General features: G+C 38.0%; 2 protein-coding genes across 8 annotated transcripts in view; one reads left to right on the top strand and one right to left on the bottom strand.

Moving 5' to 3' along the window:
- CDIN1 (CDAN1 interacting nuclease 1) overlaps nucleotides 1–2452 on the top strand; it is a 123728-nt gene extending 121276 nt beyond the window's left edge. The window contains exon 12 of the mRNA XM_054635746.2: nucleotides 564–2452. The gene's annotated coding sequence lies outside the window, so the exon portion shown is untranslated. The remainder of the gene's footprint in view (nucleotides 1–563) is intronic.
- LOC143694366 (uncharacterized) overlaps nucleotides 1–18976 on the bottom strand; it is a 67151-nt gene that overhangs the window by 17539 nt on the left and 30636 nt on the right. For 6 of the 7 annotated variants that reach the window (XR_013182813.1, XR_013182815.1, XR_013182814.1 and 3 more), the window contains one exon: nucleotides 5588–7963. The exons of the other annotated variant lie outside the window; for it this stretch is intronic. Coding sequence is in view for 1 of the 6 variants with exons in the window: in XM_077180380.1 (XP_077036495.1) it covers nucleotides 7938–7963 (26 nt within the window). In the remaining 5 variants the exon portion in view is untranslated. Of the gene's footprint in view, nucleotides 1–5587; nucleotides 7964–18976 lie in introns of those variants that run through there. 7 annotated transcript variants of the gene reach the window in all.

Below are 18976 nucleotides of genomic sequence, written 5' to 3'. Positions count from 1 at the left end.
TTCTTCAAGCATTCTAAACAAAGACAAAAATGCAGGGGCTGGAAGGTGGAGCTTTCAGTTCTTTTCCCTGTTACAGAGTCACCTATAAAATCAAGTGATTTTTATGAATTCATTATGTGCTAGTGATGTGACAAAACACCTACAGGGATGTGGAGCTTTGGTGAAGACTGTTGTTTTGGGGCTTAAAACAATATAACGCAAAGCTGGTAAAGCCCAAGTGGCAAGAGAGGATCATGGCTGTTACAGTAAATAGCCAGATTTGGAGATAATAATTGGTGTATGTGTTTTGTCACTATCTGATTGTTAAAATCAACAATGGAATCCCAAGTTAACAGTTAAAAATAGGAGATTTTGAGAGGGGGTGAAAGCAAAGAACACAGCTTTTATTTTATGTATATAAGCCTGTGAAATATGGGGGTGGTGTGGGGGAGGCTTTATAAGTATTTTAATGACTCAAAAATAACTCATGTTTTGTGTTTTTGTCTTCCTCACCCCTGGGGAATCTGTACCTAGGAATTTTTCTCTTAACTGACTAAGGAAAGTATCTCTCTTTACCCCTACAGGTACTGTAGCAAATTTCTGGCACACTGAAGTCCAAAAGAAAAATGTGCAGAAGCTTTCTGTGTACTTACTTCTGAAGGAGTTTACCATCCTGGTGTTCAAGAAGGGGAATTAAAAAAAAGATACAACAGTGCTTCATACTGGATCAGTTCCACAAGACAAATAAAGCACACAAATGGACAGAAGTTTCCTGCATACTTGTTTCCATGTAAGAACCTTGTTTTTCTCAGGTTAGAACCACCAAGATCAGAAGTTCATTGAGGTGGGTGTTGGCCCTTGGTGAAGTTTTGAGTTCAGTCTCTTCTTTTCCATCCACATCACCACTCAGAGGAGCAAGATTGGGTCTCAGGTTTGTGCTCTCAGACGTTTCCTAATGACAGTGGCTTGTTGGCCTTGACACATTTCAGTACTCTTCTCTGTGGCAACTCTTACTCAGGAAAAGACAAAATATTTTAAAATGTCAGTGAGAGATTTGCCTGTATGCTCATCATGTTCAGATTTTCTGAGAAGAAGAGCTATGGATTCAGCTGTAGAAATAAAGGTCTGATAACAGTCCCCTAAAGCACAAGTTGATGATCTTTTCCAGAAATAAAGGGTCTCTAAAACATTACAGTGCATATTCATCATCTTTTTTTAGTTGAAGTGATACATATGTTTTCAAAAATCCTGTGCAGACTTTTTAGAGTCTTGCCTTGAGTGGAAAGGGTATTAATCGAGGAGTTTTTCAGCTGTAGTTTTCAGATGCATACACACTATTTTTATTTTTAATTTTTAATTTTTTAAAACTCTTTCACCTTAAAACTCACTTTTCTGGTAAGTTTTAGACAAGAGTTTATAATTTTGACAAATCTTTAATTTTCAAGAAAAAATGTCTTTAATCTTCTAGTGCTCTGTCCCTTGCTGCAGAGATAAACTAGTATAGCTCCAATGAGTTATTGTTGTATAGAGATATTTTCCTGGGTTTGAATGTGTTAAAGAGATTTGTTTTTAAAAAATATTCAAGCACCTGTAACTCATTTGTGTTCAGCTATTTAAGGAATTGTGCTGAGCTTATTTTACCTGACCAGCTGTAAGGTATCTGCCCATGCAGGTTCACAGAAGCCGTCTGTGAATGTACCTGCCTGATGCTACACACAAAAGCTACATTTAGGGTGTTACTCCCCCTGGGACTTTTAACTATGGTTTAGGTTAGTGGAATGTGTAAAATCAGCAAGAGAATAAAAAAGAAGGAATAACTGAACATTGTCATAGTAGAAAATTCAGAAATAATGGTTGTCTGAGTGAAATGGGTTTTAAAGGCAAAGGGTATTTGTTTTAGCTACTGCATATGCTTTCTGTTGTATGAAATCATTTAAATCAGCTTTACATGATACACTAATGCTGCGTTTTCTGTTTGAATAAATTCAATTTATCTGCACAGATGTTGAAAATTCTGCTAACCTTCATCAAAGCTTTGCTTTATTTGTTTTTACGTTAAACAAATTTATGTGGAGAGACACAGATAAATCAGTTTAGTCTTATATTTGTGTACTTATTGCTCTACCTAATGCTGTGACATAACGGGTTGGAAAGCAGTACAGCTGTCTTTAATCAGAGCTTTGAACTCATCTTCATATATTGCCCTCTTAAAGAGCCTCTATTAGAATGAGGATGAAATTAACCACAAAAGCTAAAAATGTACCAATTTCATTGCTTGCTATCAAAAAAGCTTTGCTACTGCAAAAACTATGCTGTGTCACTACTTTAAATGCTGAAAGCAAAACATAAAAAAAATTAGGACTGCTTTGTTATTACTGCTTGTATACTGAAAAAAAACCCTTTATCTGGCTATTTTCTCTGTTTATGAGATGTAAACATCAACTTTAATATTAAAGAGGAAGTCAATGCTGTTTGTTTCTGGGTTTTTTCTTGGTTTGGTTTTCTTAAACAATGTTGTAGCCATTAGAACATTAACATTAAAACCAAATTCAGCTTTATAGAGTATTCTGTAGAGTGTGCTAATGAATTATGCCAAGCCAGAAAACAGAAGTGAACATAAAACTGAATGATGTTCTCAATGGCATATATAGACTTGCAAGCATCTGCTCTTACAACCACTGTTATAAGGCCTGTTCTGAGCTTTAGGAATGGATGTAATTGTACTGAGCAGGGAAGCAAAACTTCCTTGTAAAGGAGGAACAACACAGTGGTGGGTCACACACTCTACTATAGGAAGAAAACAGAGATTTTACCATTCCTATATTCTGGGGACACATTATTAGTACGAGTTTCATAATCTTCCCCTAAAGACAGCTCAGAGCAGAAAAAGTTTTGTCTAAAGCTGAAGAAAAGGGACCAAATGTCTTATTGTGCTTACATCATTACATTAATGGTACTGGTAATTCATTAATAGTTTTCATCCTGTTCTGTTGTATTTGCTCATTTAAAAAGTCATTCTTTCCTGGTATTGGTTTTTGGATTTTTCCACCATCTAGACTACTACAAAAGACTGTGAATGCCTCTTTCCATTTTCCAGTCCTCCCCTTTAAGTGTTTGATGTTATTTTAACCATTTCACTTTTATTTACTCAATATCCTCCCATTTGCTCATATGTCCTATTTGAAAAGTTTTCTACCATGTTTTCTACCACCTGCTTCTATTTCTGTTACTACATCTGAAGAGTGCTGTTTCCATTTCTGTATACATTTGAACTTAACAACCATGTAAAGCAATTTTGCTCTTACTGTAATTTAAATAGCAGTTCTGGATTCCAGGGAGACTGTCCCCAAAATTTTCACATGGCTTTGCAATGGGAAGCCATTGTGATGCTCTTCATACTCTTGGTATGATACCCAGGTAATTTCTGCAGGCTGGGAGTATTCACCAAACAGAGTGCACTTAGTGCAAAATAATTACTCACTCCTCAATTGAGAGTAGAGTTGTACAAAGGACTTAGTGCCTCTGTACTACTAGAAGATAGGCAAAGGGAATATTAGGAATTCAGCTGTTAAAGCATCTCTTTCATTAAGGAGCCTTGCCTTCTGTAAGTTCATGCCTTGTTTGTGTGGTACTCCTGCAAGGAGATCTGTTGAAGTTAGAGATTCATCTTTCCTCCTGTGGCAGCTCTACTTGGTTCAGAGTGGAAAAGATGGCTTTCTCCCCATTTCCACATCACAGTCCATCTGGCAAGAGCTTATGCATCCTACAGGGTGTTGTTATTTACCAGAGTTGATAACAACTCCTCAAGGGTTAACAAAAAGTACACAGAATTTTACTTGATTCTTGGTGTTTCTTTGTCTGATAAGTCTTACAATAGATAGCTTCTTCTAAAGGGATCTTCTGCTGTTAGATGGTGAATACTGAACTAGGGTAACAGTTGTTAGAAACAGGGGTTTGTTATTTCAAGGATGAGATAAATTACATTAGAACAAATGCAGCTCAAGTATCGATTTAATATTACAGAATTAAATGGGAGGCTGCTTGCAAAAACAATAAAAAATTCCTCCTATCATGTTATTCTAAGTCACAAAGGGTGATTTGTTGTGGATTTTCAGCTTATTCAGAAATAACCTTTTTATTACATTGACAAAAGAAGAAACCTCAAGGGCTTGCTCCTTACAGTGGTGTGATAGGAACCTAAAGTGTGCCTGTTGAAAAATGAACTAGCTAACAATGGGAGCTTGGCAGCAGCTTCACCATTTATAGAGAAACCGTCTATCTAGTATGATCTGTATAAAATAGACCTCACTTAGGTTAGGGAAAGGTCACAAGTTAGACAAAGTTTGGATAGTCCAAATGTGTTACTCAAAACTAACTCTCCTGTGTACAGTAAATATTAATTGAACCTGTATTATTAAAAACACGCCAGGATTCAAAAGATTAAATAAGGAAGATGTAATTATGAGCTACATAATAAACAGAGCAGTTTTAGTTCCCCTTGTATTTTTTACTTTCCTGCTATTGTTTCATATATGGCTGTTATACAAAGAGCAGCTGAGGTCACCTACTATAAATTACGGGTTTCGTACAATAGTAATCTACCAAAATTATTCCCAAGCTGGATCAAAGAGCTTCAAAAGACTTTTCAAAAACTTTTCCACATAATAAAAGGACTCTATTTTGATGCCCTTTTCTTATGAGGATTTCTTGGTTTAGAGATGCATCTTAGAATATTCAGCTGCTTGCATTGATACAGTGATATTTGAACACACATGATTTGCATCATTTGTTTGCAGCCTCAAATAAGCATGAAGTAGTAATATCAAAACAACTCTTTAAATATATTACCTGGTGCATTTTTCAGGCTAAGTCTTTAAGTGATATAAGTAAAAAAAAATTGTTTGTGTGTTTATTTAAGGAAGCTGGCAAGATCTCAAGTCACATTTGATATTTCTTCTGTCTACAAACATACAAATCCTATTTGCAATAATAACATTATTAAAAATGATAACAGTAATTCTTAGCAGCTCTCAGCTGGCATCATGTTCGTGCAGAGGATGCCTGTGTGCCCTCGCTTCTGGCCAGGCTTTCACCTAATGTGAACAATCACATGTCATCTGCACAGATCCATAGATGTGGCACTGCGGTGTCAGTGCAAAATGAAATGTCAATGCAGGCGTACGGAGACCGAGTAACGGTATTGAAACCATGTCAGTGCATATCTACAGAGACCACGTTACTCTGTCACTCTGGTTTTAGGAAGATCACTTTGAAATGTTAAAATGAAATGAAACTAAGTCAATTAGGTAATAACAATTGAGATTCAGGGATTAATTGAGGGCCTAAGGTGAAGCCAGTGGTCATTAACCCCAGCTAGTTATTAATTTTAGAGAAATAGAGAAATATCCTTGGCTAAGGTTATTGTCATTATTATTAGAGAGTTGTGGGGGTTTATTCCCTATATGGTGTAAATACCTTTTGCTGTTGCTTTTAATAGTGATACACAAAGTGTGGTGTTAAAGGGTAGTTAAAGGCATATTAGTGCAAAGTTAAGGGTTTTTAGAAAGTGAATCTACCCAACAGCAGACAACCACTTCTTTTTCATACAGATATTTAACAGATTTTATTGATATCCAGCTTTCTGTAAACAGACAGATTTACTATAATGTATTTACCTCTGAGTAAGGAAGGAAAATAATCCCAACATGGAGAAATACTCGTTTACACAGCAACAACTATTTACATGGCCCAAGTATTCATTGTTAACTTAAATCAGACATGAAAATTGGTCAAACAACAATATTAAATAATTATTTTTGAAAATACATAAACAAGCACCGAGTCAAGGTTATAAACTTTATGTAAATTCAGGATTTCAACGTATATGACTATAGCATTAGGACACAAATGTGTAATATATTATTCTTTTATAATTTCAATGAGAGATTCTTGCCAAGAGCAATGACTCTGTGGTTCAGCATGCTACACAACACATGAAATCTGTCTGGGTCTCTGTCCTAAGGAGAGAAGGCAGGACACTAGATCAAAGGAATGCAATTGTTTTCTTTTAAAATATTTATATGAATTTGTGTGTATTTTTATATGATGATAATATAAAGCAAATATACACAAACATTATTTTTGCTGTTAATAAATACCAACTACCCTTTCTCTTATAGAAGTCCCTGATAGATATTTGCTTAGTATAGGTGTGTTGGTTGGGTTTTCTGTCTTCAGGAAAGGGCTGTAAATCAACATTTTTTCTTGTTGTAGAAGGTGGTATCCCGTGTTTTTAATGTTGGTGAGAGCAGGGAGACATTTCTGCAAGTTAAGTGACAGTGATGTAGAGAGAGCATGACATGGGAGAGGGACCTGGGGCAGCCCAGGCCCAGCCCTGCTGAGAGCCAGCAGCTTTTAGAATTTGACCTGGACACGCTGGGGCTTCTGTCTCCAGTGTGATGCTGCACAGTTGTGGTCTCGCCTCCCAAAGTGCCTTCTCAGGGCACTGAGAAGATTTCTGAAAGGTCTTTGAAACTCCTAGTAAGAAGAGTACTGTGAAAATGCAAGCTTTATTATGAGAGAACATCTTCCATTACGAATGGATTAAATTTTTTCTTGTTAATTTTCTTTTGCTTTTCCATAGCAAGCATTCATGCCACACTCCATTTTGTATTCTGCCTCAGCATGATAGCTTCGTAATGAATGGAAAAACATAAAAATTAGTTTGATCAGTTTATTTCCATACACACTTTAAGCAGCCTTATATTAATGTGTTTGGCACTGCATTACATACAAATGATAAAATATACTTAGAAAAAAATAGTCTGGCTACACATCATAAAAAAAGTAGGCACAGTTGAGTCTCAAGACATACAGTTTCATCCTTCCTCTGAATCACAACTGTCTATACAGATCAGCTTAAATGTCTGTCTAATCTAGTCCTAAAAAACTGCAATGATGGAGATGTTTAGAAAGATGATGGGAATCCATTCCCCTACCCATCTTTATTTAGTTAGAAATATTTTTCCAATCTTATCTAAATCATTTTTTGCTGTAATAGGCATGTTACATCTCATCCAATTATAAATGCATATGGAGAGTAAATCTGGTATCTGCTTTATTTTTCTGACCATTTCTGTATTTGAATATTTACTCAAAAAACACCTCAAACTCTTCCAGCATTTTTTCAAAGAAAGTTTTTAATGTTATGATTATATTGGTTACTTTATACGTGTCTTATATTTTAGAAACCCATTATGTACAAGATATCAGCAAATATGTTCCTTCAGTGACAAGCTGGTATCTTCTATTTAGGCTGGACCCTTTATAATGCCCACATCCAGATTCATCATAAATCCAGCATTTTTTTTATCCTATTATTCTTTTCCTTCTTGCACATACTATTTGCTAGTGTGTTTTTAGTTTTAACTTGCTGACTTCAAACTACTTCTGTGTTCTGTTTAGTTTGAATTTTAATCTCACCCTTTGGAAATAAATACTTGATTTGACTCACAAAGTTTTGAATGTGTAATTTGAAGTCAATGAGTTAAAGCATTCAGTATTTCTGGATTATTACAGGGTTTGATGATTAGCTGTCACCAATGAAATATAGAATAATGAGATATATCCATCATCAGATGTGCTCTTAAAACTTCTAACACCAGTCTTCATAGTCAGAAAACACGTGGCTTACTGCTCAGTTTGTGAAATAAAAATTTACTTAAACAAAATAAATAGTAGGAAAGAGTCTGCTAAGTGGAACATGCAGAAGTAACAACTTTTTTTGCTTAGGTGTACATTTGCCATGAAGGTCCAAACTCTCAATTCTGAAGTTGGCTTTATCATCTTAAAAGATTCTGTTACTACTAGTCCGGTTCCTCAGCTGTACTGACGAGCTCGTACCGGCTTGCCGAAAAGTTGGAGGCTCCAGCTGACAGTTGTTTTCCCGTTCTTTCCTTTCATCCCAGCTTTTCTGTAAGGTTTGCTGAAGGCAGAGGAGAGGTTAAAGTTATTTGTGGTCCAGCAACCCACAGACCCTGGAAGCTCAGCAACATTTTCTGGCACGACAAGGAGATGTGTCATAAGAATGCAAGATATTGTCATAGATTTACTTTTGTCTTCCATTTGCCTAATCCATGCTATATTTGGCTTGAAATAGTCCTATCCATCTATGCTTTGCTTAACTGTTTTATGCTTCTTGACCAGAGATACATAACTTACTCATAGCTGATACTAACTACAGACAAAGAAGAAAATAAAGTATCTAATATTTGGGAAACCATGGGCTATTTTAATTACACCCCAGGTGGTGCCTGTTAGCTAAAAAAGTAACATTGAAGGACATATTTAGAGGGTGTTACACCCTTGTTACAGGGTGTAATTTTCAATTTCCCTGTTCCCATTTTACAAATTGCAGACATTTCTCCATTCTTCAGTTACTCAGGCATAAGAACTCACACAAAGTGGTCAGTTTATCAGAGCTCTCCCATGAGGACTCAGAAGCAAATTCTGCTGGATTTTTCTCATACTTACCCATCTCTGCCCCAGGTGTGCCTGGGGGGAGCTATGAGTCTGCTGATGGTTTTTTTCTTATCCTACCCAACATCACTCCATTGCTAGCCTAGATCAGAGACAGTCACCTACTGCATCTGTGTTCAGCAGCACCATGCTGATGGCTGAGCATTTACTCTGTTATTCTTCCACAGGGACTGGATTTTATTCAGTCTTGTTGGTTTTCTGCTTCTTGGCATGTTAGCAAGCTGGGTTTTCCAACATAAGGAAGGTGTTAAGGACTCATTCCTACTTTCTGGGACAACCCTTTAAAAGGTACAGTGACTTTTGCTAATACTGACACAATGCCTATTTTGAGCTGTATGTGCTATGGCACAAGGATGGTAAGAGCCAGTACAGTGAGCACCAAGTAGAAAAATATGTTCTTGTGCTTAAACAATTAGTTCAGAATTGCTTTACATTTCTCACTAATGAAATTGCTTCACACTCATCCTATAAGCCTCTTTTCTCAATTTTTTTTTGTCTTAACATTTTGGTTCTAATTCCATTTTCCTTTAAAATTTGTGCTGTACTAGCCTTCTTGTTATCTTTTCTACATTGTTCCTTTACACTGCTTGTGTCTGTCTGTTTCTTCTTCCAAAACTACTTGCTCCGTGTGCTGAGCCTGACTAAAGTTTTAGTGGCTGCTTCTGAAGAGAGGCAACCTGCAACCCCTGAAGGACAGCAGGGGGAAAGTGTCACCAGCTCACGTAGGTGACAGCTGCTCTTTGCCAGTCCTGATTTGGAAGACACTCTCAAGATGCCCCACCTTGCTGGGTCAGTACATAGGTGCCTTGTAACCCATGGAAAGTTTCTGCTGCTAAATTGCTTTCAATAAAAGGCATCTTTAATCAAAATCCAGTGTGTTCTCCCAGCATACTCTTCTAGTTGTTTCTATGAAACTCACTTTTTTTGCTAGTTTCCAGTTTCAGTAATGAGGTTTTCTATTATTCTTGCATTTATGCAGTTTTCACTGTTTTCTCTCATCTGATTCAATTTGCTAAATCTCCCCTAGTCCCTTTCCATGTGTTTCTAATTCAGGATTTAGAAAAATAGAATTCTTAGGGGCATAGTAGCCACCACGTTTACAACAGTGAGACATCAAAACTCTCATGCACACAAGTTGTGTCTTTAAGTATGTTAGCCAGTGAAATGCATTCCTGTGCTTCCCACTGATCTGGTAACAATGTGAGAACACGACTTCCTCTGTCTATTTAGCCCTGGGATGGCAAGCCCGTAAGTGATGGCTTCCTGGTTTTATAAATACTGAAAGCTAAACAGCAAAGCATTTTCTGATTTCTTGGCCTCCATTTCCTTCAAAGATATCAAAAAGCGTTTCCTGAATTCTTTGGCGAGGCGCATTCAATGTGAATCAGGAGCAAAGGAAAACAAAGGAAAGGACCTATCATAAGGATGAAATCCCAGGCTTGAATTCAGCCTTGACAGTCCTGTGGCAGAAGAACCAAACTGTACCTCTCTGTTTTGATCATTGTAGTGTGTGTGTTTTATTATCTGGCTCTACAGAACTGAATCAGCAATAGGGTTAGTCTTGACCTGGCTTTAGATCTAAAAGCAGTTTTGCAACATGTTTGCATTGTCTGCAGATGTACTCTAGATTTCTCACTGTCTCCCTCCTCATCACTGCAGTGCTTTCTCTCAGCTCCACAGGTCCAGATTGAGAGGCAGCTTGTGAGACTGGTATACTTTGCTAGAAGCATTAATTTGCCAATGTGCTAAAAATGAAGATACTTTTATAAAATTGTTTCATTGTCTGTTTTTTTTTAATCTTTCCACATTGTTTTCACTTTGGAAAGTTCTATTAATTCACACAACTTGTGATAATATTTGTGAAAAACATCTTCAGTTTATCTCCTCAAGTTGTGGAGCCAGGTCTCCTGTGCTGTAAATTATCATTCCTTCAGTGACTTGAAAAACATTTATGTATTTTCTGATCTACAATTATTAAAGCTCTGGTGGTGCAATATAAAAGCCAGTGCTTGAAGAAGGAACGGAGAGCCAATGGACACCTCTGCTTTGTATATGGCTCCTGCCAAAAACACTGAGCTATAGATACAAAAAGAATATTGGCAAGGTTTAGATGTATCTGAGTGGCACAAAGTGTGCTGAATGGCAGATGAGCACATGGAGGGTACACAGGCTTGTCAAGAAATAGGAGGTATCTTTGAGCTGATAAAACTACCTCTGTGTGCCATCATTCATTCAATGAAAGGAAGCATACAGTACTGCTTGAATTTTTTTCACTTGAAGCCAGTGACAAAAAGTTTATTACTGAGTACTGCACTAGAAAAAAAAAAAACCCACAATGGACAGGACCTCAGCTTCTGAGTTCCATGTACGTGTGTGCTTCTGTACTACAGCACTTTGCTTTCTTTTGTTTAAAATTTTTTGGGGTTGGTTTTTTTAATTGGTTTTGTTTCCCACACAGTATTCAAAGGCAAGCTCATGCAACACAAACCAGAATATTTACAGTGTGTTATTGTTCTTGTTGTGAACCCTGACTAAAGGAAAAGTGAGGTTGCTATATACTGAATCTGAACTGGATTTTGCAAATAAATTACCACACACTTTTTGGTTGCCCCAAACAGTGCTGCAACTCAGTGCTGCTAGCAGCAAAAATTAGCAACTTTAATGTTTTAGGCTTATCTGAGCTCTGGAAAGTCTTACACATATCTCTTAGAAGTAATTTAGCCTTACCACTAATGTTCAGGGGAGAATATTGACCACTTAATTCAGAAAGACAGGGACTACAATTTCTCAGCACTACTTGACAATCCATGTATTACAGCCTACAGTAGACACCTTGTTGCCATATCTTCCAAGAGATTAATTAAGAAATCATGAGTGGGATTTTGCTAGTGCAATCAACAGCAACTTAACTCATTGCCTCAAGGCATCACTTGCCAATTATTTCAGAGGAATCTAACTTAAGTCAGTTTCCAAACACTCTTGAAAATTGAAAATCCCTATTCAGCTTTATAAGACTTCAATTTGAAATGAAAAGCAGCTGTATTTCATTTAGTTTTATCATAGACACAGACAGTTACATGGATGCTTTCAGTCAAGGAGAAGCAATCGGTTGTATATGATTTTTTTCCAGTATAAAGCTTTTTTTTTTTTTTTTTTAAATCCAAACTATTATTTAGCAGGAGATGTAGTAGATAGTAAGACAGAATCCCAGTGGGATGTTTGCTGTTAGCAGAGCATTTGGAGTGGTTCCCAACAGAAAGAGCCTTAGTCAGAGATGCATATTGGAACATAAGACAGGTTTTACAAACTCTGCAAAGCTACGAACTCCAAAGGATGAAATGCTGCTGAGCTGAGACAAGCACCAAGCAGATGCAGCATTGTGTTGTGTGGCTTAACTGTTCTGAGCAAAGACATTTTAAACCCTTATTCAGGGCTCCCAGCTGCCCATGTCATTCCCTATAGGAGCTACCACCTGAGCGGATGAATTTTAAACCAGCTCCTGACTGAACAGGAACCTGAAGGTTGACACACTGACTCCAGCAGGAGCAAGCTGGGGAGAGCTTTTTTCAAATTCTTTTTTCACCCTGAAACAGGAGTCTTTGTAAAGGACAAAGCGGTGTTCCCACCCACTTAAAATCCAAAGTCTTAAATATTAGTGCCTACAAATACTTCCACAACAAAGAGATGTAGACAATTCCTCCAAGGTGCAGAAGACACAGAGCCCTCTCTCAGTACACTTCTGTGGAAGGTAGGTGGTTACAGCACCTTCTTGGGATCAGAAAGACAAAAGTGGGAGTCCAAGCCTGTGGGCACAGTTTACAGTCTCCACTCTGATTTGTCAGAATCATTCTGACGCAGGAAAAAACTCACGTTTCCTGGGCCAGAAAGTGGGAACAAAGAATGTTGGGAACAACATCACAGTGCTATTTTGGATATGTCTTCAATCAGTCTAAATCTATCCTTCATACAAAGGAGAAAACTAAATACATATTAATTCACTTATTAAAATGCAATTCTATATGAGGGGACCGCAAGGACTCTTTCTCTTCCCATATGTGTTCTATAAAGAAAAAAGTTGCTATCGCTGCACTTGGAGATTGATTGACTCACCATATGTAGGTTTGCTTTTAGATTAACATGCAGTTGAAACCCAGCAGGGAAGTTGCTCTAACTTCTGGATCCTAGCCAGGAAAAAAGCCAGAACAAGGTGACAAGGTGATGGTGGTATAACCAGTGTGCTTCAGGGCAAGGGGAGCAGCAGAACTTCAGGCTTGTGGGGAATTCTGGGGTCAAAATCTGAGGTCTTGGTTTGTCCTGGTAAATGATATGCTGGCACTAGCATCTGCAGGAATGGTGTTCCAAGTTTAGGCATCTGAATTTATTCCTTTTAGATCTCACTTTTAAGATTAGAATAGCAGAAACCCAAGATAAAAGCTAATAAAACAGAGGACAAATAAGACTGACTTCTTATCTCTCTAGCAATATAGAGAAACATTTCTTGCATGCTCAGCTACTTAACGTTTCTGATCAAACATGTTTCTGTAACCACTGTATATTTTTACAATATAAAAATCAAGTAGAAAGACTCTATAGAGAGTTTAAGGGATCTTATAATCTGTCTCTCAGCAGGTCATTCATTTTTTTATAGTCTACTACAATGGCACAGCCCAGCTAAACTGGGTTTATAAACCTCTGACCTCTGAAGGTGCTTAACACAAAAGTAGCATCAAAAAAGTATGAGAGAAAGATAGATAAGAAATATCCTTAACACCAGTATTGAATTTTCAGCAGTTAAAAATGGACTTTCATGTTCATGCTTCAGTCTTCTGACCAAGCCTTTTTAACTGATGCCAAATATATACAATTTCACACTTCTAAGTTCACCCCCTTCTGGGATGTGAACTTTTAAACCAACATTTCTCTATAATTCCTTGTCAGCTATATTTGTGTTCGAACCAAAAGGTAAATAATCTAGTGATTTGGTGTAGCCCAAGTTCATAAAGCTCATGCAGGAAGTGCCGTGCACACCAAAAATTACTCTAATGAAGGCATTTAGGTACACAGAAATGGGGGCTTCCAAGGTTTGCACTGAGTAGCTCTCCAGGACAGCTATCTGGGACAGAAGTTCCCTTTTACAGAGCAGCCCATGTCCTGCAGAAATCAAAGGATTTTGAGCTTCAGTTCCTACTGTTCTGTGCATTTGTTTGCAGCTTCCACACCTGCATCAGCTGCGGGTCTGGTGTGGTGATGAGCACCCCAACGCCCTGGCTGAGCACCCCAACGCCCTGGCTGAGCACCCCAATGCCCTGGCTGAGCACCCCAACGCCCTGGCTTGAGCACCCCAATGCCCTGGCTGAGCACCCCAATGCCCTGGCTGAGCACCAGAGCCCCTCACAGGAGCAGACCTTGCTGCTTTGACAGAGAGACATTAAGATCAGAGTGGATCCTCTGTGGCATTTTCTGAGTGCACCAGAAGGCAGAACAGAAGAACCCAAGTGAGACGCAAACAAGTCTTGTATGGTAAAACAGAATTAGCAGGAAGACAATATTCACTGTGTAAGGAAGAAAAACAAAACAAACAACACTAGAAGCTTGAAAACATTTGCCTCACTCTTCTGTGGTTTGAGAAGTGAAGTCTAGCACGGCAAAACAAAAATCAGACCTGCTTTTAATCTGTGAACAGCTCTCTTTTTGAAATCTGTCATGTTTCTGGCTTCATTTTTTTCCTTGAGAAAAGAGCAAAAATGTTATTTTTCTTAAAGAATTTCCAAATGTTTTATCTTTATTAATGTTTCTATATAATATAGTTCATCACCGCCAGCAAATTTGTCCCGTTCGTTAATTCTTCCATTGTCAAAACATGAAAACCAATAGTTTATAACAGCATAAATCTTGGACATCAATCATAATATAGAGATTTCTCATTATGTATAGGATTCTCTCTTCTGATGTGTTTGAAAGGTTCATCAGGACTGTTCTTACAAGTAGTATTCTGTACTGAAGCACTAAGCTTATTCATGGCATTTGAATTTCTGAGTTGCTTTTGTTGCTGATGGTGGTTTTCCAGATGGTAAGAAATTAATCACTTAGTTTAAATATTTTTTTTAATGCTCTTTCTGCAAGTCTCATATTCGATGCAAGATTTGGCTAATCCTCTGAAGTTTGAGTTACTGAAGATACAGTCTTCTGTCCAACAAGCTCAAGATCCCTATTCCACCTTACTAAATTGCAAATAAGAAACAGAATATCTTGAAGGGACACGGGAAAAAAAGGACATAACAGAAGTGATTCATAGTTTAATTTAATTTATAATGCTAAGCAAAATGTAGCTTCACTATCTCAGTCTTCAAAAGATCCAGTTCAGTAAATATGGTGACTTCAGATCTCTTTAGAAAGATGTATTCATCAGCTGTCTTTCTTCCCTTAAGCAGGACCCACAGAAAAAGATTGAGCGCTGCCACACCTGGAACACACATTTAAAAGAGCCATTGCCTTTTCTTTGATTAACTTGAAGAAAGCAGAAAACCAAAATGAGTGCCACAGTGCTTCATGTGGCTTTTTTCTTTCTTGATTTTTGTGCTATTAAGGCTGTCATTTTTGAACTTGACTGGGGAAGGTGAAGAGGAAGCCACTTAAGTCATTGCTGCATCTGTGCATAATATGTGATTATTTAAAGGCTCTAAAAATGTGTGGATCCCATTTCTTCCATTTCACAACTATAAGCAGGTCTAACACCACAAAAGCCAGCGCAGCTACAGAGCAGATCACAAGAATGGGGGAAATGGGAAAAGCCAAGTGCTCCAAGTGACAGACAGGCTTTTATGTTGCAAAGCAATGTCATCTGCAAATATTTAAGTCAGAAGAAGGGAGCAGAGAAAAAGCAATGGGCTTCAAGTCTTAAAAACTGATGATCAAAGGGGGATTAGATCACAGGGGAGTATCAGATTGGAATTGTGCAGTCCTATGTAGCAGGTGTTTGGGTTCTAGTGGGACAAACACCATCTTGGGCTAAATCAGCTCCTCAAAAGTGGGTTCTTCAGCTGCTTAGAGACACCCTTGCTTGGTCAGAGGTCAACTCTAGTCTGACCTCTGTACTTTAAAGTTCTGAAAATAACTGGTTTAATAAAAGCCAGAACAGCACAGCCAGTTCAGTAAGAACACAGTAAGAACCAGGTTATACCAGGTTAACTGCAAGTAGCTGTTTTAGACAGCTGAATTTGCAAGCCTCCTTCAGTACCCACCCACCCCCAGCTGACATGCTGTCTAAAAGCCAGAGCTCACAGAAGCCACAGCCATCCTGCTCATTTTGAAAGTATTGTGAGAGCCCTGGATTATGCTCATGGGTGGGCTCTCATCCCTCTAGAAATTGTTTTGTTCTCCCACCTCTCTGCCCTGAGTAAGGATGCTTTTCCAAAGCACCAAAGACTGTGTCCAGGCAGGAGATAGCTTCTCATGCATTACCAGGCAATGTGAGGCTAACCACAGAATTCAGCAGGGTGCTCCAGCTGTGCCAGAGGAATTCAGCACCCACAAACCTCAGCCCTTAGGCAGCCTTCATTTCCCTCTCAGCTTTCTCTCCTTTACCTGGCATTTTCTTATCAATGCCTTCTTACCAGCAAAAAAACATGACCTGGAGTTTCTATCAGAATTATCACTGCAGGCACTCCCTAGATAATCACCAACCTGGCTGAACTGAAGAAAAGGGGATGCAAAGGAGAACAAGGGTATCATTGAGTATTTTTGTTTCTTGTTGACAAAAAATTGTTGACAAAAAATGTGACAACTGATATCTCTGACATTCCTATATCTGATTTTGATCAGATATATTATCATCATATTTTAATCAGATTTAGGATCATCATATTTTGATCATCATACTGAATGACATATTATGGGCTAAACTTTGAAGAAGAAGTAACTGGGTTTTTTGTTTTGAGTTTTGTTTTGAATTTAAGTAAATACTGCATTCTTTTCTTTCTCCAGTTCTCAATTCTTGCCAGGCCATGTTCCTTCATTTGATGTGACGTGCAGTTTGGAAAGAACATACCACTGTGGAGATCAGGACTATGTTTCCTTGCTACTATACCCTGCAGCTAAGGAAGGTCCTTATATCATTGGTGTTGTTATCCCTGATGTTGTACACATGTGAAAGGTATCTTCAGTTACCAGTACAGTATTTGTGAAGAAAAAGAAAGCTTTGGTCAACTTAAAAAAATAGTAAGGAAGAAAGCAAAACCTAATGTTCACCACATGCACTGCCTTGAGAATACAGATGAACTTTCTGTACTTCTATTGCTTTGGAAAAATGTGTAAACTGTTATTTTAAATAATTTACAAACTCCTCTGCTTTAATTTATTGGCATAGGCTGACTGCACAAGTGCACTATTTTAACCTTAAACTGGAATACTAATAAAATCCTACACAAAACCAGATATGTTTAATTTCAGCTTTTATTGCAATATTATCCCAGTAGATCCCAAGAACATCTGATTGAAGTTACCTTAAAATTTCCGCACTTAGATGCAGAACCAAATAAACTCCACTGATCACAGCAACCTTGAACTTGTGGGAATTCAGATCTAGATCCAGGCTTTGAAGCTGGATTCCATCCCAAGTTTACATGTTACTCAGAATCAAAGTGTGTTGTGGCTGCACACACAGTTTACAGGAAGTGTTCAATTCAACATTTTTGGTAGGTGTTTCATCCTTTAATTACTCCCAAATTTCTGCCCAACTCTTCATACCAGTACCTGAATTCAGACTCTTGCTTTCTGTCTGAACTGACTAAAGCTGTAGCAGACACATCACTTCACTACAGAATGAACATTGTGGCACTGATTTGAATCCAGAATTCTCTGAACAACTGTTTCACATCTAAGTAATTGCACCAGCAGTAGTGGGGTTGCCTCCTTTTGCCTCCTTGTTTAAATGGGGTGGGGCGAGGGGGTGCTGCTGGACTCACAGCCCATGACTTTAACATACAACATGAAAAGCCTTTGGGCTATCTTCTCAGCTGGGATAAATAAGCAAAGCTCTATTGGTTTCTGGGTGAATGAGATTATAATTCAAATCAGAAGCATAGTGTTTGTTTATACCATAACAAAGTGTCACAGAAGTGTGTATCATAAGCCTTAAAACACTGCACTCAAGGACAGTAAAACCCACGAGTCTGAGCTTAGGTTTCAGGGACTCCAGTGAAGTTATGCCTATTTATTTCAGGATAGCAGTGCTGATGTGCACCAGCTGAGAATCTGGCTCTTTAACTCAAACGACAGAAGAAATCATTTACAGGGGGAGGGAGAAGGGGTTGGGGTGGGAATCAACTTGAGTACAGAGCTGTATGGCTGATAAATGGGCATCAGCCATCTCTTAAAACAGGCAGGCCTGTTTCTTCCTAAAACGAAACTAGAGAAATAATAAACACATGCAAAAGAATAATACAAAAGATATGTTTTCTCAAGGAATTTCTATTGTGTACACTATGCTTCACATTCCAATACAAAGCATTTTGACAGTAACATTCAACCGGTTTCTCATTTTATGTGCTTGCACTTACAACCCTTGTGATTCAAAATAAACTGCTGTATAAAATGCCTTTCAAAACAACCTGTCCACTCATTTAAGCTGACAGCCTATGCTCACCTAAAAACAAAACTGCACTTCCTTCCATGCACCCCAAAAGCATCCCAAACTAGCTAGCAGTAATAAATTTAAAGGACAGTTTTTCCTGTCCACACAGCCCATCCCAGTGGGAGATGATACAATATGTAACATTGCTGTGTTTCACAGTAACTATGTAAGAGAAGTCACATGTGGCACAAATGGAATGTACACCAGAGAGCAGAAGCATATGTTCAAATAAACCACTGGTTATGTCAAAACTAATAACTTGTTTGCTGCAGTGGACTCAACAGTAAAAGGCCCAATGAGTCTAATGACTTTGCTACCGCTCCTTTTGCTCCTCATTGAGCAGGCTGGAGCTGATTTTTTTTTCAGGGATTATGTTTATGCAATATGAACATATTGTTATTTGCTACTTTCTGCATGATCATTTTGGCATTCTTATGAGAAGATGATGATGGTTCTGTCTAAATGTTTGGGAGGATTATCACTGACATGGGAAGTTATTAGGTTTGATGCAATATAGAGAACATTCACAGTCAGAAAACAGCATCTTTCATTTTTAGGAATGGAGGTAATTGTGCTTTGTGACAGTGCACATCCTTAAGATGTTATGTATCATTGCGTACTTAAAAAAGCAGCACACTTTTTATTGATCTTTCAATTTCATTTTGATTTAAAATGCAGATCTTTCCCTCCATTGAAATCCTAGCATTTTTATTTTAAAATGTATCGGCAAAAATCCATTTCAGACATATGCAGCACCGTAAATTACTTTTTGTGGTTGAAACAGTATTCGCTTATGTCACGGGTTGAACATCCTCCTTTATTAGAATG

Source organism: Agelaius phoeniceus, chromosome 6 (assembly GCF_051311805.1).
Source record: "Agelaius phoeniceus isolate bAgePho1 chromosome 6, bAgePho1.hap1, whole genome shotgun sequence".
NCBI lineage: Eukaryota > Metazoa > Chordata > Aves > Passeriformes > Icteridae > Agelaius > Agelaius phoeniceus.
The sequence above is the reverse complement of the archived record's forward strand: the minus strand, read 5'-3'. Positions and strand labels throughout refer to the sequence as shown.